Source organism: Camelina sativa, chromosome 7 (assembly GCF_000633955.1).
Source record: "Camelina sativa cultivar DH55 chromosome 7, Cs, whole genome shotgun sequence".
NCBI classification, from domain to species: domain Eukaryota; kingdom Viridiplantae; phylum Streptophyta; class Magnoliopsida; order Brassicales; family Brassicaceae; genus Camelina; species Camelina sativa.
In genome coordinates this window covers 10,444,498-10,463,709 of record NC_025691.1, presented here as the reverse complement: position 1 = coordinate 10,463,709, position 19,212 = coordinate 10,444,498, and the positions used below count along the sequence as shown (strand labels likewise).

General features: G+C 36.2%; 4 protein-coding genes and 1 long non-coding RNA gene across 5 annotated transcripts; 4 read left to right on the top strand and 1 right to left on the bottom strand.

Moving 5' to 3' along the window:
- On the top strand, positions 1,043-1,501 carry LOC109125422. The gene has a single exon (XM_019227043.1). It carries the CDS (start codon positions 1,043-1,045, stop codon positions 1,454-1,456), a length of 414 nt encoding a protein of 137 aa, XP_019082588.1. The 3' UTR covers positions 1,457-1,501.
- Positions 1,586-5,003, bottom strand: LOC104750223 (ATP phosphoribosyltransferase 1, chloroplastic). The gene is made up of 11 exons (XM_010416477.2): positions 4,528-5,003; positions 4,101-4,160; positions 3,895-4,008; positions 3,615-3,680; positions 3,427-3,534; positions 3,235-3,318; positions 2,634-2,735; positions 2,434-2,547; positions 2,276-2,356; positions 2,067-2,186; positions 1,586-1,891 (listed from the first exon to the last, which is right to left on the bottom strand). Exons 1-11 carry the CDS (start codon positions 4,813-4,815, stop codon positions 1,796-1,798), a joined length of 1,233 nt encoding a protein of 410 aa, XP_010414779.1. The 5' UTR covers positions 4,816-5,003; the 3' UTR covers positions 1,586-1,795.
- Positions 10,975-13,353, top strand: LOC104700871. The gene is made up of 3 exons (XR_753665.2): positions 10,975-11,199; positions 11,477-11,612; positions 12,977-13,353. It is a non-coding gene; the product is annotated as an uncharacterized LOC104700871 (long non-coding RNA).
- Positions 14,970-15,626, top strand: LOC104704512 (putative F-box protein At1g58090). The gene has a single exon (XM_010420587.1). The coding sequence runs from the start codon at positions 14,970-14,972 to the stop codon at positions 15,624-15,626; it is 657 nt and encodes a 218-aa protein (XP_010418889.1).
- On the top strand, positions 18,192-18,897 carry LOC104700872 (putative F-box protein At1g58090). Its single transcript, XM_010416474.2, has 2 exons — positions 18,192-18,427; positions 18,515-18,897. The coding sequence occupies exons 1-2, from the start codon at positions 18,215-18,217 to the stop codon at positions 18,869-18,871; spliced, it is 570 nt and encodes a 189-aa protein (XP_010414776.1). The 5' UTR covers positions 18,192-18,214; the 3' UTR covers positions 18,872-18,897.

Sequence of the window (19,212 nt, the reverse complement as noted above, 5' to 3'; positions counted from 1 at the left end):
TTGAGGTTTTCACTAAGTTCGCGCAGATATCCGGTCTCAGTATAAGTTTGGAGAAGTCTACTCTGTTCTTGTCATAGGCTCATTGCCGGTTCGATATCTGGGGCTTCCCCTAGTCACCAAATGTCTTACCACTGCAGACTGCTCCCCCTTATTAGAACAGATCAGAAAGAGGATTGGCTCTTGGACAGTCCGCTCTCTCTCTTTTGCTGGTTGCTTTAATTTGATATCCTCTGTTCTCTGGAGCGTTTATACATTTTGGATGGGTGCTTATAGGTAGCCTCGGGAGTGTCTAGATGAGATCAACTCCATGTGTTCGGTGTTTCTCTGGTCTGGCATAGAGATGAGTACTAGAAAGGCGAAAGTGGCGTGAGAAGTTGTTTGCAGACCAAAAAGTGAGGGTGGTCTTGGTTTAAGATCACTGCATGAGGCTAATGTGGTCTGTTGTTTGAAGCTAATATGGCGGCTAGTTTCAAAAGGTGAGTCCCTCTGGGTACAATGGGTTCATACGAATCTGCTGAAGCAGGTTTTGTTTTGGTCACTTAAAAGTACTACAAGTCTGGGTTCGTGGATATGGGTAAAACTCTTAAAGTACCGTGATCTTGCTAAATCTTTTTGTAAAGTGAAGGTAGGAAATGGAGAAAACACTTCATTCTGGTTCGATAACTGGTCAAGTATGGGCACACTAGCGGATGTGGTAGGGAACAGTGGGGTTTTAGACTTGGGGATCAGCTGGCAGAGTTCTGTGGCAGCGGCGTGGTCTCGTCGTCGTCATAGACGGCATCGTGCAGACCATCTCAATGTGATCGAGGATCGTTTGTTACTTCAGTGGCAACAACGCCAGGAGAAGGAGGACAAGGTACTTTGGCGAGGGAAAAACGATGTTTATCACCACAAATTTTCAACTCACGACACTTGGAACCACACTCGTACTACGTCAAGCATTGTGTCATGGCATCGGGGTGTCTGGTTTGGTCATGCAAAGCCTAAGTACTCGTTTTGTGTATGGCTGGCGGCTTTGGATCGGTTATCAAGTGGTGCTCGTATGGTTGCGTGGAATGGGCAAGCAGCGGGTCTTTGTGTTTTTTGTCAACTTACCTTGGAAACGCGGGATCATCTTTTCTTTGTTTGTCCTTTTGTCTCGATTGTGTGGTCTGCTCTTGCCAAGGGACTGATGAAGACACGTTTTACAACAGACTGGTCTTTTCTTCTCGATTACATCTCTAACTCGAATTTTCAGCTGGTAGAAGGTTTTCTTATTCGCTACTTATTTCAAGTAGTGGTTTATACGGTCTGGAGGGAAAGAAATGGACGCAGGCATGGTGAGCCGTCACAGCCTGCGGATACCATTATTGCCTGGGTTGATAGGCAGGTTAGAGACCAGCTCCTTGCTATAGATCTAATGGGTGATCGGAGATACGATGAAGGTTTTCAAATGTGGCTGCAATCTCGAGTTTAGCATAAGATTTTTCTTCTAATATTCTCAACAAATTTCCTTTCATATTATGTTGCACAAGTTGTAAAAACGTTTTATTTTTTTTTTAATATAATTTAACATTAGATTCAAAAAAAAAAAAAATATAATGTATTATTTAAAAGGCTTGTTCTTATTGTTCCAACGGAATTAACAGCAACGAATAAGATCCATACAGAAACGAGAGGTAAAAATTACAACAGCAAGGAGGACGACATGGTGAGGAAAAAGAAAATAAAATAAAAAGGTACCATAACTCAGAGATTTACACCAAAGAGTCTTCTTAAAACTTGATCAGCATATGCATCTTCCTTAGCAAGACATTTAAATCCCGAGGTTTCTCAGGAGCTGACCCCATCTTGGAGTATCCTCATCAAAAATGTAGGTCAGAGGTGACACTAATACCCCGCTGCCTCCGACCTGCAATAACATTTCTAACCATGACTAAGAGAACCAAGAGAGGGATCGATAAACACGTGATCAATGCAAAAGTGGAAACATAGAATATTTTCAGAACGCCAACTATGGATGAATCCAAGTAGATATCAAGATTTAAACATTGGGATGGAAGTAGTAAACAACAGGGATAACTAACCGCTCTCAGTTGCTTCACAGAGTCATATAGGGCCTTTTTTGGTACACAAATCACGATTGCATAGTAGTCAACTGATACTTTGCCATCTTTTGTACAGTAAACTGGGCTTATTGTTGGTCCCTGCTCATTGTAAGAAAGCCATAAATAATCAGAAAGAACTTAAAAACTAAGGCTTGAGGATTTCAGTTTTAGCTATATTGAAACATTACCTGCAATCCTGACAATGATGGTTGGCTCAACACACGCTCAGCCACTTCCTCAGCACTATTTCCCCTCATGTTTGCAACAACCTGAAATTAAATTATTAGAGAAAAGAAAGCGAAGGTGAATAAGGAAAAAAAAAACATCATAGGAACCAAGTGCATACAGTGAATTGGCCATCCGCCTTTAGATGCGCCTCCAATCTCTCAAGAATCTCGTGTACTGTGTTCAGTGCCCCTTTTCTCTCGGTCAATGCTCTTCTACTTGCTACAAGTGCCGCCTGAAAATGAAAAAAGAGATGTTGAGGATTGATTGTCGCCAACAGATTCTAAACAGACAGTCATGGTACCAAGAAGTTCGCATCACCTGACTTTCCAGCACAACACCTCCCTCTATCTCTTTTAAGTTATTCTCTTTGAGTGTTGTCCCACTACTCACAAGGTCCAAAATGGCATCAGCTATGCCCATCTAATTAACAAGAACATACGAGTCAACATATACTGATGACAGTGTACAGTAGATATGAAATCAGGACACTACAAAGTACAAACTGACAACATTATCTTCTACAGAGCATATCAGCTTAACACTTATTTTCAGATAACAATACAAGGAACTTAATGCCAAATGTTAGAATTTTCGTTGACAAATCTTTCCACCATAGGCAATTCTAAGCTTCAACTAGACAAACAACAAAGGATAAGGAACTTAATGCCAAATGTTAGAATTTTCGTTGACAAATCTTTCTACCATAGGCAAATCTACGTTTAAACTAGACAAGCAACAAAGGATAAGGAAATAAACCATGTAGATTGATCTAAAACATTAGTACACCAGATGCAATCATGAAGATGCAGCAAACTATAGTTTCATTGAAAAAATTGGTCTCTTTTCTATCGCTATGGAAGAACCATTGTCTGACAATACAGCATAGCTATGTCGTAGATGTAAAATAATGTAAGCTCACCGCGGGAGCTGCCTCCAGTGCTCCGTCTGCAGTTGAAAATGTCACATGCTTAATGCCGTTTTCTTTCATAAATTTGGGGCCGAGCTGCAAAAACAAGTTGAATCATTCCCAAATATTATATTGAAGCAAAATGAACTCTGAGAGATATTAATGACAACAGCGCACCAAAGGAGAATCTGTAACTCATCATACATAAGTGAAGCCAGTAGCAAGGCGTAAGGGTCTCTCCTCACTCCATTGGGGCATTTGTGCTAGCTCCTTCAGAGAATTTATATTCTCAAATATCCCATAGTTGGGTATCTGAGATCATTTGAGATGCAATTAGTAAACCATCTGCAGTAATGATATGAAGACCCCAATGATAACAGATTAGAGCATACCGCAATAGACAGGTGGCAGTCTCCAAAGTTGAGAGCTTCATGGACAATGATTAGATCTTCATTTTCCTAGAATGAAAACTCAAACATCTTACTCATGATACAAACGAGGCCATCCAGAGAAAATATGTATTCTAAATTCTATATAGGCTAGCACAACAACTAGTGGTTTTATCTCTACAATGAGCATAATGATACTAACCACCACCACTAAGAATTCTTACATTCTGAACATGATACCAAAACTCTTCAAGAGTAGTAAACTGTTATGGTCATCACTTACCTGACCATATTCACTAAGCGTGTCAAGGCCAACGATGCCTAGATCCAAATCTCCTGAGAGTAACTTCCTGACAATATCTTTTGGCCGTTGAAACCAAACTTCAGTGTTTGGTAACTGAAGAACATAAAAGAAAACACCAGCAATAAGTCATACACAAACCTAAAAACAAACACACTGTGGTTTTGAGTTTGCTTTGAAAGCATTACCTGAGGAATTTGTGCAACATATTGCCTAGGATTGACTTGTTTAACAAACAGTTGACAGTCCTTCACAACAAACAGGAAACGTCAAAATCGTGATATGAGATTTACAAATCACTATGTGTCACTTCACTCAAAGTGAGAGGGAGAACAACATTTCAGTGAGTCAATGGAGCTATAACAATAGAAATAGCCAAGATTCGATCTTTATAAAGATCCCAACTTTGCTTAAATTAAATTCTCATAACCAATCAAAGTTTGAGTTGAATCAATCAACTTCTCAGAACCAATCAAAGTTTCACAAACACAGAAGCTGAAAGCTAAGTAATTATAAATTAGTCTCAATTGAAACCATTTACGAGAAAAAAAAAAGAGTCTGAGTCTTTATGTTTGTTGAGACTGGGAGACCCAAACAGGTAAAAAAATCACAAACCTTGAGAAGATCAATCGCATCAGCAGCCATACGTCCTTTACTAGGAAGACCAAGACGAATCTGCTCTCGCTCAACGACAACAACAGAAGCGGGAGCAGAGCCATTAGAAACAGAGGTTGGAACGGTAGAGACACAAGAAGAAACCAATCTGAGACATCTCCGACGAGGGACGACGACGGAGAAGACGGTGGAAGGAGGAGACGGAGACAGAAGAGTGGACGACGGAGAAGGGAAGGTGGATGGAGAAGGGCATTGTTGTAAATTCGTAGGGAGAAGAAGAAGAGACATTGTTATTGTGGTGGTGGTGGTGGCTCTTTGAGAGATTGAAAGGGTTAAATTTTTTTTTGCTGACCGGAGAGAGTGAAATATATATAATGAAGAAGGAAAGGTCACCACAACACAGCAGCCGCCAGATACTGATTACAAAGATTCTTGATGCCACTACCTATACTTGATGAAGGCCTGATCCATGCGTTTCGATTTATATATTTTTGGTCGTGACTTTTTCTTATATTTAAAGGGAAGCTTTATAACAAATACATGAAAGAATGAATTAATTAAGACTTAAGGAAAAAGAGAGTGACAGTAGTAGTATCCTAATTTGTGCAATACTAATATTTCAAGGATGGAAGTGGACGGTGTGGATCGGATGGGACAAGTGTGGTTGGAACAGACGAGAATAACGGTGTAGATTTGAGAGTGGAACAAAAATTGAATGGGGGTTTTAATAATGCGTGCTCCAAATGAGGTTTTTAATTTATATTTCTTCATTTTTCTTTGTTAAGTTTCAAAAGTAAGTGAAAATGCATTTGAAATTAACTATCGTATTTCGGGGATTTTGTAAGATATGTAATTTGTTTCTTTTTGTAAATTGTGAAATTATTTAGAGTTGACGGTCCAACCCCACCGCAATATACCACATTTTTACGTGTTATTTTTAATATGGATGAGGAAAACTTTCTCCAATAAGCTAACGTAGAGTAAGAGCTTAAATAAATAGTTATATGTTTTTCTACTAATGATATGTTCTGTGTTCTTATCCTGAGTTTATGTTTAACAATTTGGTTTTGAAGTTTTGAGTATGCTTTAAAGTTGAATGATATACCACTTGTTCACGATTTCACGCTTCAGGCAATTGAAGGTAGCTTTCTCATCCATTTATAGCTCGAATCTAGTTAGTGATTACTTATTTGTAATGGAAACTTAAAAAAACTCAATTAGATCAAAAGAAAGTGATACCCGTGAAAGGCCAATAGGCCAATATGATTGTCATAAAGACAATGACATCATAGCTGAAGCGGCTTCAGTGAAGCCTTATGACATGAGCGAAGTATGCAACACACATTACAAAGTTGAGATTTATATTCAAGAAATCCCTGGATATGTGAGATAGTAATCTTACGGAACTAACACATCGAAATATTGGCCTAATGAAGGTCATTTGAAACAGTCACAACTCACATTTCGGTAAACCTTAAAAGATAATGTTAGGCATGGATTGAGTATGATGACGTCCTAGCAATGAGCCACAAGTATATTAATCAATGGCTTCGAAAAAGGAGTAAAAGTGACATATGAGGACCAAATTAAGAAAGAAGCTAGTTGGAATCATAAAGAGGCTACGCCTTAACCAAAAAACTATAGTAATTAATAAATCAAAAGATAAGCATCAGTTAATGGCTAGTCTCTAACTTTTATCCCAAGAGATTTCAGGATGAATCCTTGTATTAGTGGGGAGAGGGAGAATCTATTAACCCTTAGATAGCTTACAAGTGAACATGGGTAGGTGGTCACAATTGTTTAACGAAAACATAAAATCATGCATGTTGTGATTTAGGAGGTGTATTGAAACCATGATTTTGAAAGATTTTGTGAGATTTAGGAAAATTTGAATTTTGAGAGATTTAAAGAGAGTTTTTAGGATATTTGGTAAAATTATTAAATATTTTATTTAAAAAGTTTGTGATTTGGTGAGATTCAAAAGGATTATACAAGGAGGAAACAATTCATTATCCAGTTGCAGGTTCCAAGCCCTATCCTCTGTTATTAACGAAGACACTTTCAAGTTGAGTTCTCTGTTGAAAGGATGTCGTGGGAAATCATCACAAACCCACTTATCAAGCCAAACATTAGTTTCCCGACCATCACCTTTAGACTTCATAACTCTCCGCTCGCTCTAATAATTCACGGCTATACATGATACTGCGCCATGCATAAGAAGGTCTATTTCCAAGTTTTGTTTCTAGAAAAAGTTTGTCATGAAAATACCTTGCTTTATATACTCAAGCCAGTAATGAATTTGGTTCATCCAACAACCGCCATGCTTGTTTGGCTAGGAGCGCCTGATTAAAATGACCAATGTCTCTAAAACCAAGCACACCCCGCTTCTTTGACTGACAAACCTTCTCCCAAGAAACCCAATGCATCTTGTGCTTATCTTCACTTGCATTCCACCAAAGCTGACACATTACACTTGTGAGTTGTCTGCACGGTTGTTTAGTCAACTTGAAACATGCATGGCGTACACAGGAAGAGCTAGGGCCAATGATTTCAACAAAAATTCTTTGCCACTAAACGTGTCAAACGGGCCGGCCCGCGTCCATCTAAACCGTCCGCGACGGGCAATTTCTATCTCCTAGACCGCAACGGGCCGGCCCGCTAAGCTCGCAGATATAAAAATTATGTCCAAGTCCGCCCTGCGGGCCTAAATAATATATTCAAAAAAAAAAAATAAAATAAAGAAATAATAATTTTAAGAATATTTTTTTAAAAATTAATGTTTATATTGGTTTTTATAGATGTTTTAATTTTTTTACATTAAATTTATTTGTGTTACCACATACTTTTAAAAGATAGATATTTAAAATTATATAAAACTAGTGTTTACTTGGTGCTATGCACCGAAAAAATTCTTAGAATCGGGATTTGATAGTATTATACCAAATCTTTTGTTTTATTATAGTAACATTCAGTTGATGGTATAAATGTACACAACTGAAAATGAAGTCAATAAAAATAAATGAAAATGAACATGATAAAATAATTCATTAATTAATACATTTAATAGTGATCTATATAGATGTAAGAAACCTGTCTGTTTGCTATCGAATCTAAGTTTATTTTTACGTCGACGACCATGTCTATCTCCTATTTTTTTGGTTAAAATGTCTAGGGTTTCTTGGGATTTTAATACGTTTTCAGAACTTAATTGGGTGTTGGGTACTATCACTATATAAAACAGAAAAAACAGGATGTTAAGAGATAGATGAGAATAGAGATAGAGCATAATGATGGGACAGAGGAGATTGGTGGAGATTACTAGTTAGCCCTGCGTGGGTTTTTGGTTTCGTTAGAGGAGAGAGAGAGGGTGGAAGCCGAGGAGAAGGAGAGAGAGGGTGGAAGCAGAGGGAATTTTATGGGCTGAATCCAGTGTACTCGTAATTGGGCTTAATTTCTCGGCCCGTTTCATTGTTATCCGTACTCTGAAATATGTGTACGGGTAGTATTAAGCCAATTATTACCCGTACTCTTCTATAAATGTACGGATTGTATTGTATGTACATTTTGGTGTACCCATAAATATGAGTACGGTTATAATATATCCCGTACACATGTCTATTTGAAGACATATACATGTGTACTCTCATATTAGTGTACAGGTTGAAAACTATGTACAACTGAGTCATTGTTATCCGTACTCCGAAATATGTGTACGGGTTGTATTAAGTCCATCATGACATATATATGTGTACGGGATAGATTATAACCATAAACGTGAATCCATAAAAGCGGGGATTTTGGATCTATTTTAACCCGTACTCTTCTATAAATGTACGGATTGGTATAACCATATATGTGTGTACGGTTATAATATATCCCGTACACATCTCTATTTAAAGGCATTAGTGAGTATAAGTGTTGTTATCCGTACTCTCATATTAGTGTACTCTATGATTTCTCTGTACAACTGAATCATTGTAGAATAGTCGGGCGGTGAGTGAGGGCCTAGCAATTAATCAGTAAATCGGATTTAAATCGGGGACTAGTTTTAGGGGTTTTATTTATCTCTATGTATAATATACTGAAAGTGTAACATGTATCAAAGTTTCGAGCTTAGTCCAGTGGTTTTAGTTGGTATGTAAAGCCAACCGAACCAGAGTTCAATACCCTACATGCTTGTTTTGTGTTTTTTAGTCAATTTTATTAATGAGGGGCAAAATAGTCATTTCAAAATCATCTTTTTTATTCGATCTCAGCAAAACCAGTAACCCTATTCCATGGCCGCTGGTTATTTCCTTGACTTGTTTTGGGTAAATTAAATTCCAATTCAACTGATTTCGATAACTAAGTTGTAGATCTGAGATATAGCATATTATTCTAGACTAAAAAGACAAAATTTCTTCGTTTTTTTCGTTTTCCGATTTGAACACCGATTTGAGCAATATCGCGGTGGAGGTCCGCTGCCGAGCGTTTAACCGGCGCCTATGCGGCCTCCGCGGCCGCGTTTTTGAACAGGAATTACGACACGATTCGAATCGTGTTTTTACAGTCTGAACAATATACTCGTGGAAAAGGACTCGTAACTGGCTTTGGGGAAAAAGAAAAGCCACAAAATAGGGTTTCACTACAGGAACTGTTCGATGGCGTAAAATGTAATAAATAAGATAATTGAATGGCAAAAAAGGATGACGAAAATAGTAGAACAGTGAAAATTGTGGGTTTATCTAATTCTAAATAGTGACTGTATCACATTCATAATTAAGTTTCAGAAACATATGTTTTCGCCAAATAACCCAAATGTCTATCACTTACAATGGTTTTTGTAAAAAAAAAAAAAATGTTCCGAATACACTTTAGTATTCTGATTATTGTTTTCTTTTTGGATAAAAAAATCTTCATGGTAGTTTGTTTGATCTAAACTCTTTTTGTTGGCATGCGTAGTGTTCAAAATAAAAATATATAAACTCAACTATCTTTTATGTATAGATGATCTAAGATTTTTATTTTGTTTTTATGAGTATATAACTTCTTAATTATAATTTGAATAACCAAAAATAGATAAAATCTAATAATTTTCTAAATTAATATGTTAAGTAACCAAGACATGACGAACCTTATTATCAGTTGTAGTGTCTCGACTTCTCCAAACCTTTATTCAATTCTTCTTGTGCTTCATCGTTCGATCTTTATCTACCACTTTTTCTATTCTCTACACCCTCTTAACAATTGTTGCATCGATGCAGAAGAGGATCTGTAAGAGAGAGAATAAGATGAGATGCTGAACTACAAAAGACATGAAATCCATTAGAAAAAACAGTAGATATGCACACACTACAAGAAAACACGGGTTTTACGACTACAAATGGCGACTACATATGTAGTCGTCATTTTTGGCGATTATGTAGCGACTATTAGGCTACCATTTTACGACCACAAATTTTTGGTCGTATATTAGTCGTTTTTTTGCGACTAAATATTGTAGTCGTAATTTAGCGACTATTTAATGACTATCGCATACCGAACAAATAGTCGCTAAATAGTCATCAATTTAGCGACTAATATGCGATTTATGGTAAAAAATTTCAATTTAGCGACTAATATGCGATTCATGGTAAAAGTCGCTAAGAAGTCGCATATCAGTCGCTATTTAAGAAAATTAAAATTTCACCTCAAACCCTTTACTAAACTCTAAAACTTATATTATAAACTCTAAATCTTGAACTTTCAATTCTTGATCTTAAAAATTAATTCATAAACCATAAAATCAAAACTAAACCATTATTATATATATACATAAAACCAAGCTTTAATACTTATATAAGAAAGTCTAACTGATATAATATATCCAAAAACTTATAGTTTTCCAAATCTTATATTTTTATCAAAACTTAACCCTAAATCTTAAACCTATACCCCAAATCCTATAGTTTATACCTTAAACTTTCAAAATTTAAACTTTTATAATACTTATATAGAAATTAAAGCATAAACCATTCAACCAAGATATAATATAACCATTATATATGTATAAAATCAATGTGTAAGACTATTTATTATTTACATATAATTCAATTTTTCCAAAAACTATTTACTTATAAATTTATTTAATATAGTCATTTTCAAACCTAAAACTAATCATTTTTTAAAAATCTAAATCAAATATCACATTCTTCTAAATCTAAGACCCCAACTTCCAAATCCTAAAATTTAAATCTCGTTTCCTAAAGTATGTATTTAAAACTGCAAAAACATATGAAATTATAAAGTTTTGCTTTGTTTCCTGTTGTATCAAAAAAAAAAAATATTCTTTAAATAATGAAGCTTTTTCATTGGATGATATGTAAACTCAAGGATTGCACTATCAACCGTTGATTGATTTAATCCAACGGACAAAATCTCTTCCTTCTTTTTTCTCCCATTCTCTTTTTCTCCCCTTCTCTCTTTCTCCTTAGCCGATGAAACTTTCTCTTCTTGTCCTATGTCTCCTTTTTTTTTTTCCATTTTTTTTTGTGTGGCGATTCTTCTTTGTTCCTCCACCTATGGCTTCAATCAATTCTATCTTCATCTCTGTTTGTTTTCATCCTCTCAAGTTGTTAGATCTCGGATGTACCCTAGCACTCTGTCGCGGATTTCGGATCTTGGATCTCAACCCAATTGTTTCATTGATACAAGGTAGATTTGCTTCCTTCTTCTTCTTATTTTCTTAATTTCGGATTTATAAATTTGAAATCTTTCTCATGATTCTATTCTACGGTGGTGGTGGTTCGCTCTCTTCCAAAGCTTGTTGTCTCTCCATGAAAATGGCGTCACTTTCCCTTTGTTGTAAATTGAATCGTTTTTTCTTAGAAATTTTGGATCAATTGAACCCAGTCTCTATGTGTATCTGCAATCAAATTGGATTAGGCTTAGCCATGGCTGATTATGTTGTCTCCTTGATTTTTTTTCCCAGTGAAAGGGAGCAAAACTATCTAGAATGAGCTGGGTGTGTTCTAGGATTATATCAAAGAGGTTCAATATTAGGATGAAGAGCTCGATCTTGATTTGTGTGTATTTCTCAAGCTATTGAGGATATTCGACAGAGCAAGGTTTGTGATATATAGTAGTGATAGTGTTAGCATCTGATCCGTTTTTTTTTAAATAATAAATAATAATAATATAATAATAATTAATAACTACAACTAGTGGTCCTATACCCACTGGTCCTATACCCACTAGCCACCTAACCACAATCACAAACAACAACAGAATAATAAATACCAATAACAATATCCAATAATATCCAATAATAATACCAATACTATAGCATAAACAATATCCAATAGCAAGATAACCAATAATCTAATAACCAATCATCAGAAGACATGAATCCAACAATCTAGCAATGTTTCTAATGACTCAACTCTAGCTACCTAACAACGCTAGACAACATCCAATCGAGTCCCTAGAACATCCTCCTCTTCATTACTTTGATTCCACGGTCACACTTTGCTTTTACCTGCACCACAAACACATATTGAGATGCATGAATATTTGATAAACACTCAGTGAGGCAATCCTCCCATCTACTGGGCTATACACACAAGCAATAAGATCTCTACATGCCACAAACAACAAACAATACAAACAAACCAGGCAAATGCAAAGCAGTCACGTCATCGTCGTAACTGAGGAAGGGTGTCGACCGGCACCAAGTGGTGTCGATCGACACTGACACTCGACAAGAACCTGAAACCCTAGTGGTGTTGACCGACACCTCCACATGGTGTCGATCGACACTCGCCAAAGTCATCGAGCCGTCCTCGCTTTGGTGTCGACCGACACCCCAATTAGTGTCGATCGACACCGATGTCGAGCATCGATTTCTTCCGATCAGAAACTCCGAATCTCGCCTTCAACCTCCTCCAATCCGCTCCATGCATTCCCAGAAGCAAAACCCAGCCACAGCAATCGCCAAAACCAAAGGAAACTCAACATAAACAGTCACATAAGCACAAAATCACAAAAAACTAGAGATCTTAGCTTAGATAAACCATGGTCATGCACTCATCTCTTTGCAGGAAGATTCAGACCAACAACAACGAATCCAACCTTCCTAGAAAGCTTCTAACTCCTTCCTAGCCTTGGATCTCTCAAGAACAGCAAGGAAATCTCCCAATCTCTCTCTAGAACCTCAAAACACTTTTCTCTCTTTTGCTTTTCTCAAAAACGGCGAGACAAAACAAAAACACGACCTAGGGTCGTTTTCTCCCTTTTAAGACTCGGTTCAATGGTTTTCCCAAACCAAACTGACCAAAAATCGATAATTAAATTGAACCAGAAAACATTGGTGTCGACCGACACCACCCTGGTGTCGTTCGACATCCATCCCAGAAACCGATAATTGGTTCACGGATGTTACAGCTTTTGCTGTCTTTAAAGGAGAGGATCTTATTTTTTTTTGGGTTTGCAGATGGTAGTTGTTGTAGATGATGAGGACAGAAAAATGAATGAGATTTGATAATGTTGGAATCGTTGGTAACGTAGCTGAAGCTATGCGCTTTTTTGGTTAAGCATGAGACTAGAATCGTGTGTGTGAGCATGAAAAGTGAAGCTGAGATTTCAATAGCAGAAATCAAGCTGAGATTGAAGACTGCTGCAGAGAAGGATGTGGTATGTTAAGGTCATTTCAATCGGCACAAAAGGCTTCAAAGATGGAATACAAGGCAATCGAGACTTGAGTGTGTGCTTCAAGCCATTAATTATGTAGTTGTTCATCTACTTTTTTTTTTTAAGAGTATAATGAATTCTTATTTTTAGTTATGTTTATAATTTTATTTTGTAATACAGTTTTTTTTTAAATCACGATTTTATAATAATAAATATATTATTTTATTTTTAGTATCAATTTACTCCAAAAGAATATTATTCATAATTTAAATATATTTAAAATAATTAATAAAATTTAATTATTATTATTAAAATAATAATATATAATTGTATAAATGATGTATAAATAAGATTATAGTTTTTTAAATAGTCATCAATTAGTCACTAAATTTGGCGACTACATTACGACTATTCGTAAGCTACATCCGTTCATATTTTATTAGTCGTAACATTGTCAGTAAATAGTCGTAAATATTAACTACTAAATTACGACTACGTGTAATAGTCGTAATATTGTCGCTATTTACCGACTATGTTACGACTAAATTTCCTTACCGACTATCGATTTACGACAACAATTATTAGTCGGAACTTAGTCGTTATGTATGAATTAGCGACTATTTAGTGACTATTAGTGCAATCGTAAATCCCCTGTTTTCTTGTAGTGACATGTAGAAGAGAAGCAATATATACATTTCATAGGTAATGATTTAACCTTCTTGGAATGCAAATCGTTGAAACTACGATGAGATAATAACCAGCAGTATCCGTATCCGCATATATGTTGACAACTTGACATCAATATCCAACTTATGTAGGACTTGTACATCTTTATCTTCAAAGCGTCAAATGTTGTTGATGCCTTGATAGTTAAACATATACTATGTATACTCGTCGAAAGCAATGTCTAATCCGCATATCCATGCCTCCAACATGAGATTTTCGCAGGGACAAAAGACTCACAAATGAATAGAAGAAAATTTTCACCTTTTATTTATTTATTGTCGAGTTAATAAAAAGGTAATTTATTGTGTGGAAAAAAATATATTAGCGTAACTTTCAAATATTATTGTCAAAATGCTTTATTTTTTTTTTCTCTACCCATGAACGTGGTGTAGAAATTTTTAGTTTCAGTTATTTTTTATTTTTTAATAATTAAGGTTTTAATTATGTGGCAATTTTTTATTAGCTAGATGACTTGCGCTTTATAGTATAAAGGATAACTATCTATCTATATTAAATATTTATTTTATTAAATATTTAAAGACTGTGGGCCGAAATATCCGCCAACCCACGGGAATAATCCGCTAAAACCCACAATCTGTTTGGACTAGACCCGCAAAGCCTTTTTTTTAACGGGCCTAATTTCTAGTGTCTATATCCGTTCCCTATTTGGGCTAAGCCCGCGGGTATCATACCCGCTCGACACCTTTATTTGCCACCTAAGAATAACGTTTTCTCATACCAACCACCTAAACTTGACTTGAGTCTATTAATAAACTGCAACATGTCCTTTTTAGAACCACTAAAACATTCTGGCAGACCTAGATATTTCCCATTTCTACCTTCTAATTCTATACCAGTATATAATCCAAGCAGATGACGCATGTATCCAATTTCCACCTTATAATTCTATACCATTATATGTTTTTTTTCCTTTTTTTTTTTGTCAAAAATAAAGAAGAGGTTTCAATTTTCTCAAAGAATTATATATATATATATATATATAATATGAACCGAAAGGCAAAAGTGCAATAACTTTTACTTTTCCTTCCTTTACAATTAAACCCCTAATAATGGTGCCGAAGAAAGCCCTAATGTCGGAGAGACAGCTTCCATCAGATCTGGAAGAAGAGATACTCGTACGAGTTCCACCTCTATCTCTTGTTCGCTTCAGATCAGTTTGCAAAGGATGGAACACTCTTTTCAACGATAAGAGATTCGTCGAAAGAAACTTTGCTTGTGGTCGCCCAGAAATCTTGTTAAAGACACATTCCCATCTTTATTCGGTAAGCGTCGATCTCAACAAGGACGAACCGACTATAAAAGTGACTGATTTACGCTCTGATTTTCGCCTTGGCCGTTTTCATCACCAGGGGACCTGCGATGGCTATTACTTATTCACGTATGACATGGATGAAGAATACCGATGCCTGGTTTGGAACCCGTTTTTGAATCGGGCTATATGGATTTCCACGGATGAGACCGATGGGTATATAGGTGGCAGATGGATGGGTTACGATGGTAGTAGACCCGAAAAGGTTTACAAGATTATTGGGATTTGGAATTCGTTTGAGCTTTCGCCCGAATTTACTACGAGATTTGCAGTACTTTCGGATATTGCAACGAATGCGTGGAAGGTTTTTAATCATACCCGTTTTGAGAAAGAGGAAAAAATGTTAGAAGAATCGGAATCGTTTAGGGTGTGCCTGAATCGGAATCCAAATGCTTGATTTTTCAAAAGGGATAGAAAAGACCTTCTGTGTTCTACCGTGTACCGGGAGAAGAAGTACTACCCATAATCGCATCCTCTCCATTTACAAGGGTGATCGGTTTTCAGTGTTACAACAACACACAAGTACAAGAAATATTAGGATTTGGGTGACAGAGAAGAAAATTGGTAATGGGGATGATGGAGACGATGTGGTGTGGATTAACTTCATGACTGTCTCAATACCTTACTTCCCCTTAGTAGTTGGTCACATGTCTACAAGTTACTTTGTCGACAAAAACATCTATAGAAAGAGCTTCGTTCTGTGTTGTCCTAGCAAGAAACCTCTAGAAATGCTTGGGTCTATATTGTGAGGGGAGATATGTGCAAAAAGATTAAGATACATGGAGTGGTATCTAAGTTTCAGTCCTCTGTCTATGTTCCCAGTTTGATCACAGTTTTTTGAAAGACTTTGGCTGAAGCTACTGAACCAATAATTTTTTTTTTTTACAAGTTTGATTCTATTTTTATTTAACTTCATGTAGTTTGCTTTGTTATGAATCACCTTTTTTTTTCCCTTTTGAAGTCGTTCTCATTGGTTAGAAGTCTGTCCTAAAAAAGTTGAACTCAAGCTAGAACCACAACTTGTTTGGCCTAATTCGGTTAATTAATTCGTTTTGTTTAAAATCTAGTTCGTTTATACATTTATCGGTTCAGAAGAAGAGACCACCAATAGGTTGTGCAGAAAACATTGAAGACTCTTACGACTTACGAGTGTAATGTCCTGAAGTGGTTCTGCTTACCGGCATGTTCAAGGCGGTCAACGGTTTCAGGAGGGATGCCAGAGAGTTCTGTGGGACTCAAGCTTTTCAGTCAACTCATGCACTTTGATCTTCTCCGGTTCTCCCTTGTTTGTGTACGGTGTACCCAAACCCTTGATGATTTTAACAAGCTGATCTACTCCACTTTCGCCAGGAAACAGAGCCTGCATAACAAGTCCATGAGAGCACGAACAACAACTACGAGGTTGACAAAAATNTTTTTAGTATCAATTTACTCCAAAAGAATATTATTCATAATTTAAATATATTTAAAATAATTAATAAAATTTAATTATTATTATTAAAATAATAATATATAATTGTATAAATGATGTATAAATAAGATTATAGTTTTTTAAATAGTCATCAATTAGTCACTAAATTTGGCGACTACATTACGACTATTCGTAAGCTACATCCGTTCATATTTTATTAGTCGTAACATTGTCAGTAAATAGTCGTAAATATTAACTACTAAATTACGACTACGTGTAATAGTCGTAATATTGTCGCTATTTACCGACTATGTTACGACTAAATTTCCTTACCGACTATCGATTTACGACAACAATTATTAGTCGGAACTTAGTCGTTATGTATGAATTAGCGACTATTTAGTGACTATTAGTGCAATCGTAAATCCCCTGTTTTCTTGTAGTGACATGTAGAAGAGAAGCAATATATACATTTCATAGGTAATGATTTAACCTTCTTGGAATGCAAATCGTTGAAACTACGATGAGATAATAACCAGCAGTATCCGTATCCGCATATATGTTGACAACTTGACATCAATATCCAACTTATGTAGGACTTGTACATCTTTATCTTCAAAGCGTCAAATGTTGTTGATGCCTTGATAGTTAAACATATACTATGTATACTCGTCGAAAGCAATGTCTAATCCGCATATCCATGCCTCCAACATGAGATTTTCGCAGGGACAAAAGACTCACAAATGAATAGAAGAAAATTTTCACCTTTTATTTATTTATTGTCGAGTTAATAAAAAGGTAATTTATTGTGTGGAAAAAAATATATTAGCGTAACTTTCAAATATTATTGTCAAAATGCTTTATTTTTTTTTTCTCTACCCATGAACGTGGTGTAGAAATTTTTAGTTTCAGTTATTTTTTATTTTTTAATAATTAAGGTTTTAATTATGTGGCAATTTTTTATTAGCTAGATGACTTGCGCTTTATAGTATAAAGGATAACTATCTATCTATATTAAATATTTATTTTATTAAATATTTAAAGACTGTGGGCCGAAATATCCGCCAACCCACGGGAATAATCCGCTAAAACCCACAATCTGTTTGGACTAGACCCGCAAAGCCTTTTTTTTAACGGGCCTAATTTCTAGTGTCTATATCCGTTCCCTATTTGGGCTAAGCCCGCGGGTATCATACCCGCTCGACACCTTTATTTGCCACCTAAGAATAACGTTTTCTCATACCAACCACCTAAACTTGACTTGAGTCTATTAATAAACTGCAACATGTCCTTTTTAGAACCACTAAAACATTCTGGCAGACCTAGATATTTCCCATTTCTACCTTCTAATTCTATACCAGTATATAATCCAAGCAGATGACGCATGTATCCAATTTCCACCTTATAATTCTATACCATTATATGTTTTTTTTCCTTTTTTTTTTTGTCAAAAATAAAGAAGAGGTTTCAATTTTCTCAAAGAATTATATATATATATATATATATAATATGAACCGAAAGGCAAAAGTGCAATAACTTTTACTTTTCCTTCCTTTACAATTAAACCCCTAATAATGGTGCCGAAGAAAGCCCTAATGTCGGAGAGACAGCTTCCATCAGATCTGGAAGAAGAGATACTCGTACGAGTTCCACCTCTATCTCTTGTTCGCTTCAGATCAGTTTGCAAAGGATGGAACACTCTTTTCAACGATAAGAGATTCGTCGAAAGAAACTTTGCTTGTGGTCGCCCAGAAATCTTGTTAAAGACACATTCCCATCTTTATTCGGTAAGCGTCGATCTCAACAAGGACGAACCGACTATAAAAGTGACTGATTTACGCTCTGATTTTCGCCTTGGCCGTTTTCATCACCAGGGGACCTGCGATGGCTATTACTTATTCACGTATGACATGGATGAAGAATACCGATGCCTGGTTTGGAACCCGTTTTTGAATCGGGCTATATGGATTTCCACGGATGAGACCGATGGGTATATAGGTGGCAGATGGATGGGTTACGATGGTAGTAGACCCGAAAAGGTTTACAAGATTATTGGGATTTGGAATTCGTTTGAGCTTTCGCCCGAATTTACTACGAGATTTGCAGTACTTTCGGATATTGCAACGAATGCGTGGAAGGTTTTTAATCATACCCGTTTTGAGAAAGAGGAAAAAATGTTAGAAGAATCGGAATCGTTTAGGGTGTGCCTGAATCGGAATCCAAATGCTTGATTTTTCAAAAGGGATAGAAAAGACCTTCTGTGTTCTACCGTGTACCGGGAGAAGAAGTACTACCCATAATCGCATCCTCTCCATTTACAAGGGTGATCGGTTTTCAGTGTTACAACAACACACAAGTACAAGAAATATTAGGATTTGGGTGACAGAGAAGAAAATTGGTAATGGGGATGATGGAGACGATGTGGTGTGGATTAACTTCATGACTGTCTCAATACCTTACTTCCCCTTAGTAGTTGGTCACATGTCTACAAGTTACTTTGTCGACAAAAACATCTATAGAAAGAGCTTCGTTCTGTGTTGTCCTAGCAAGAAACCTCTAGAAATGCTTGGGT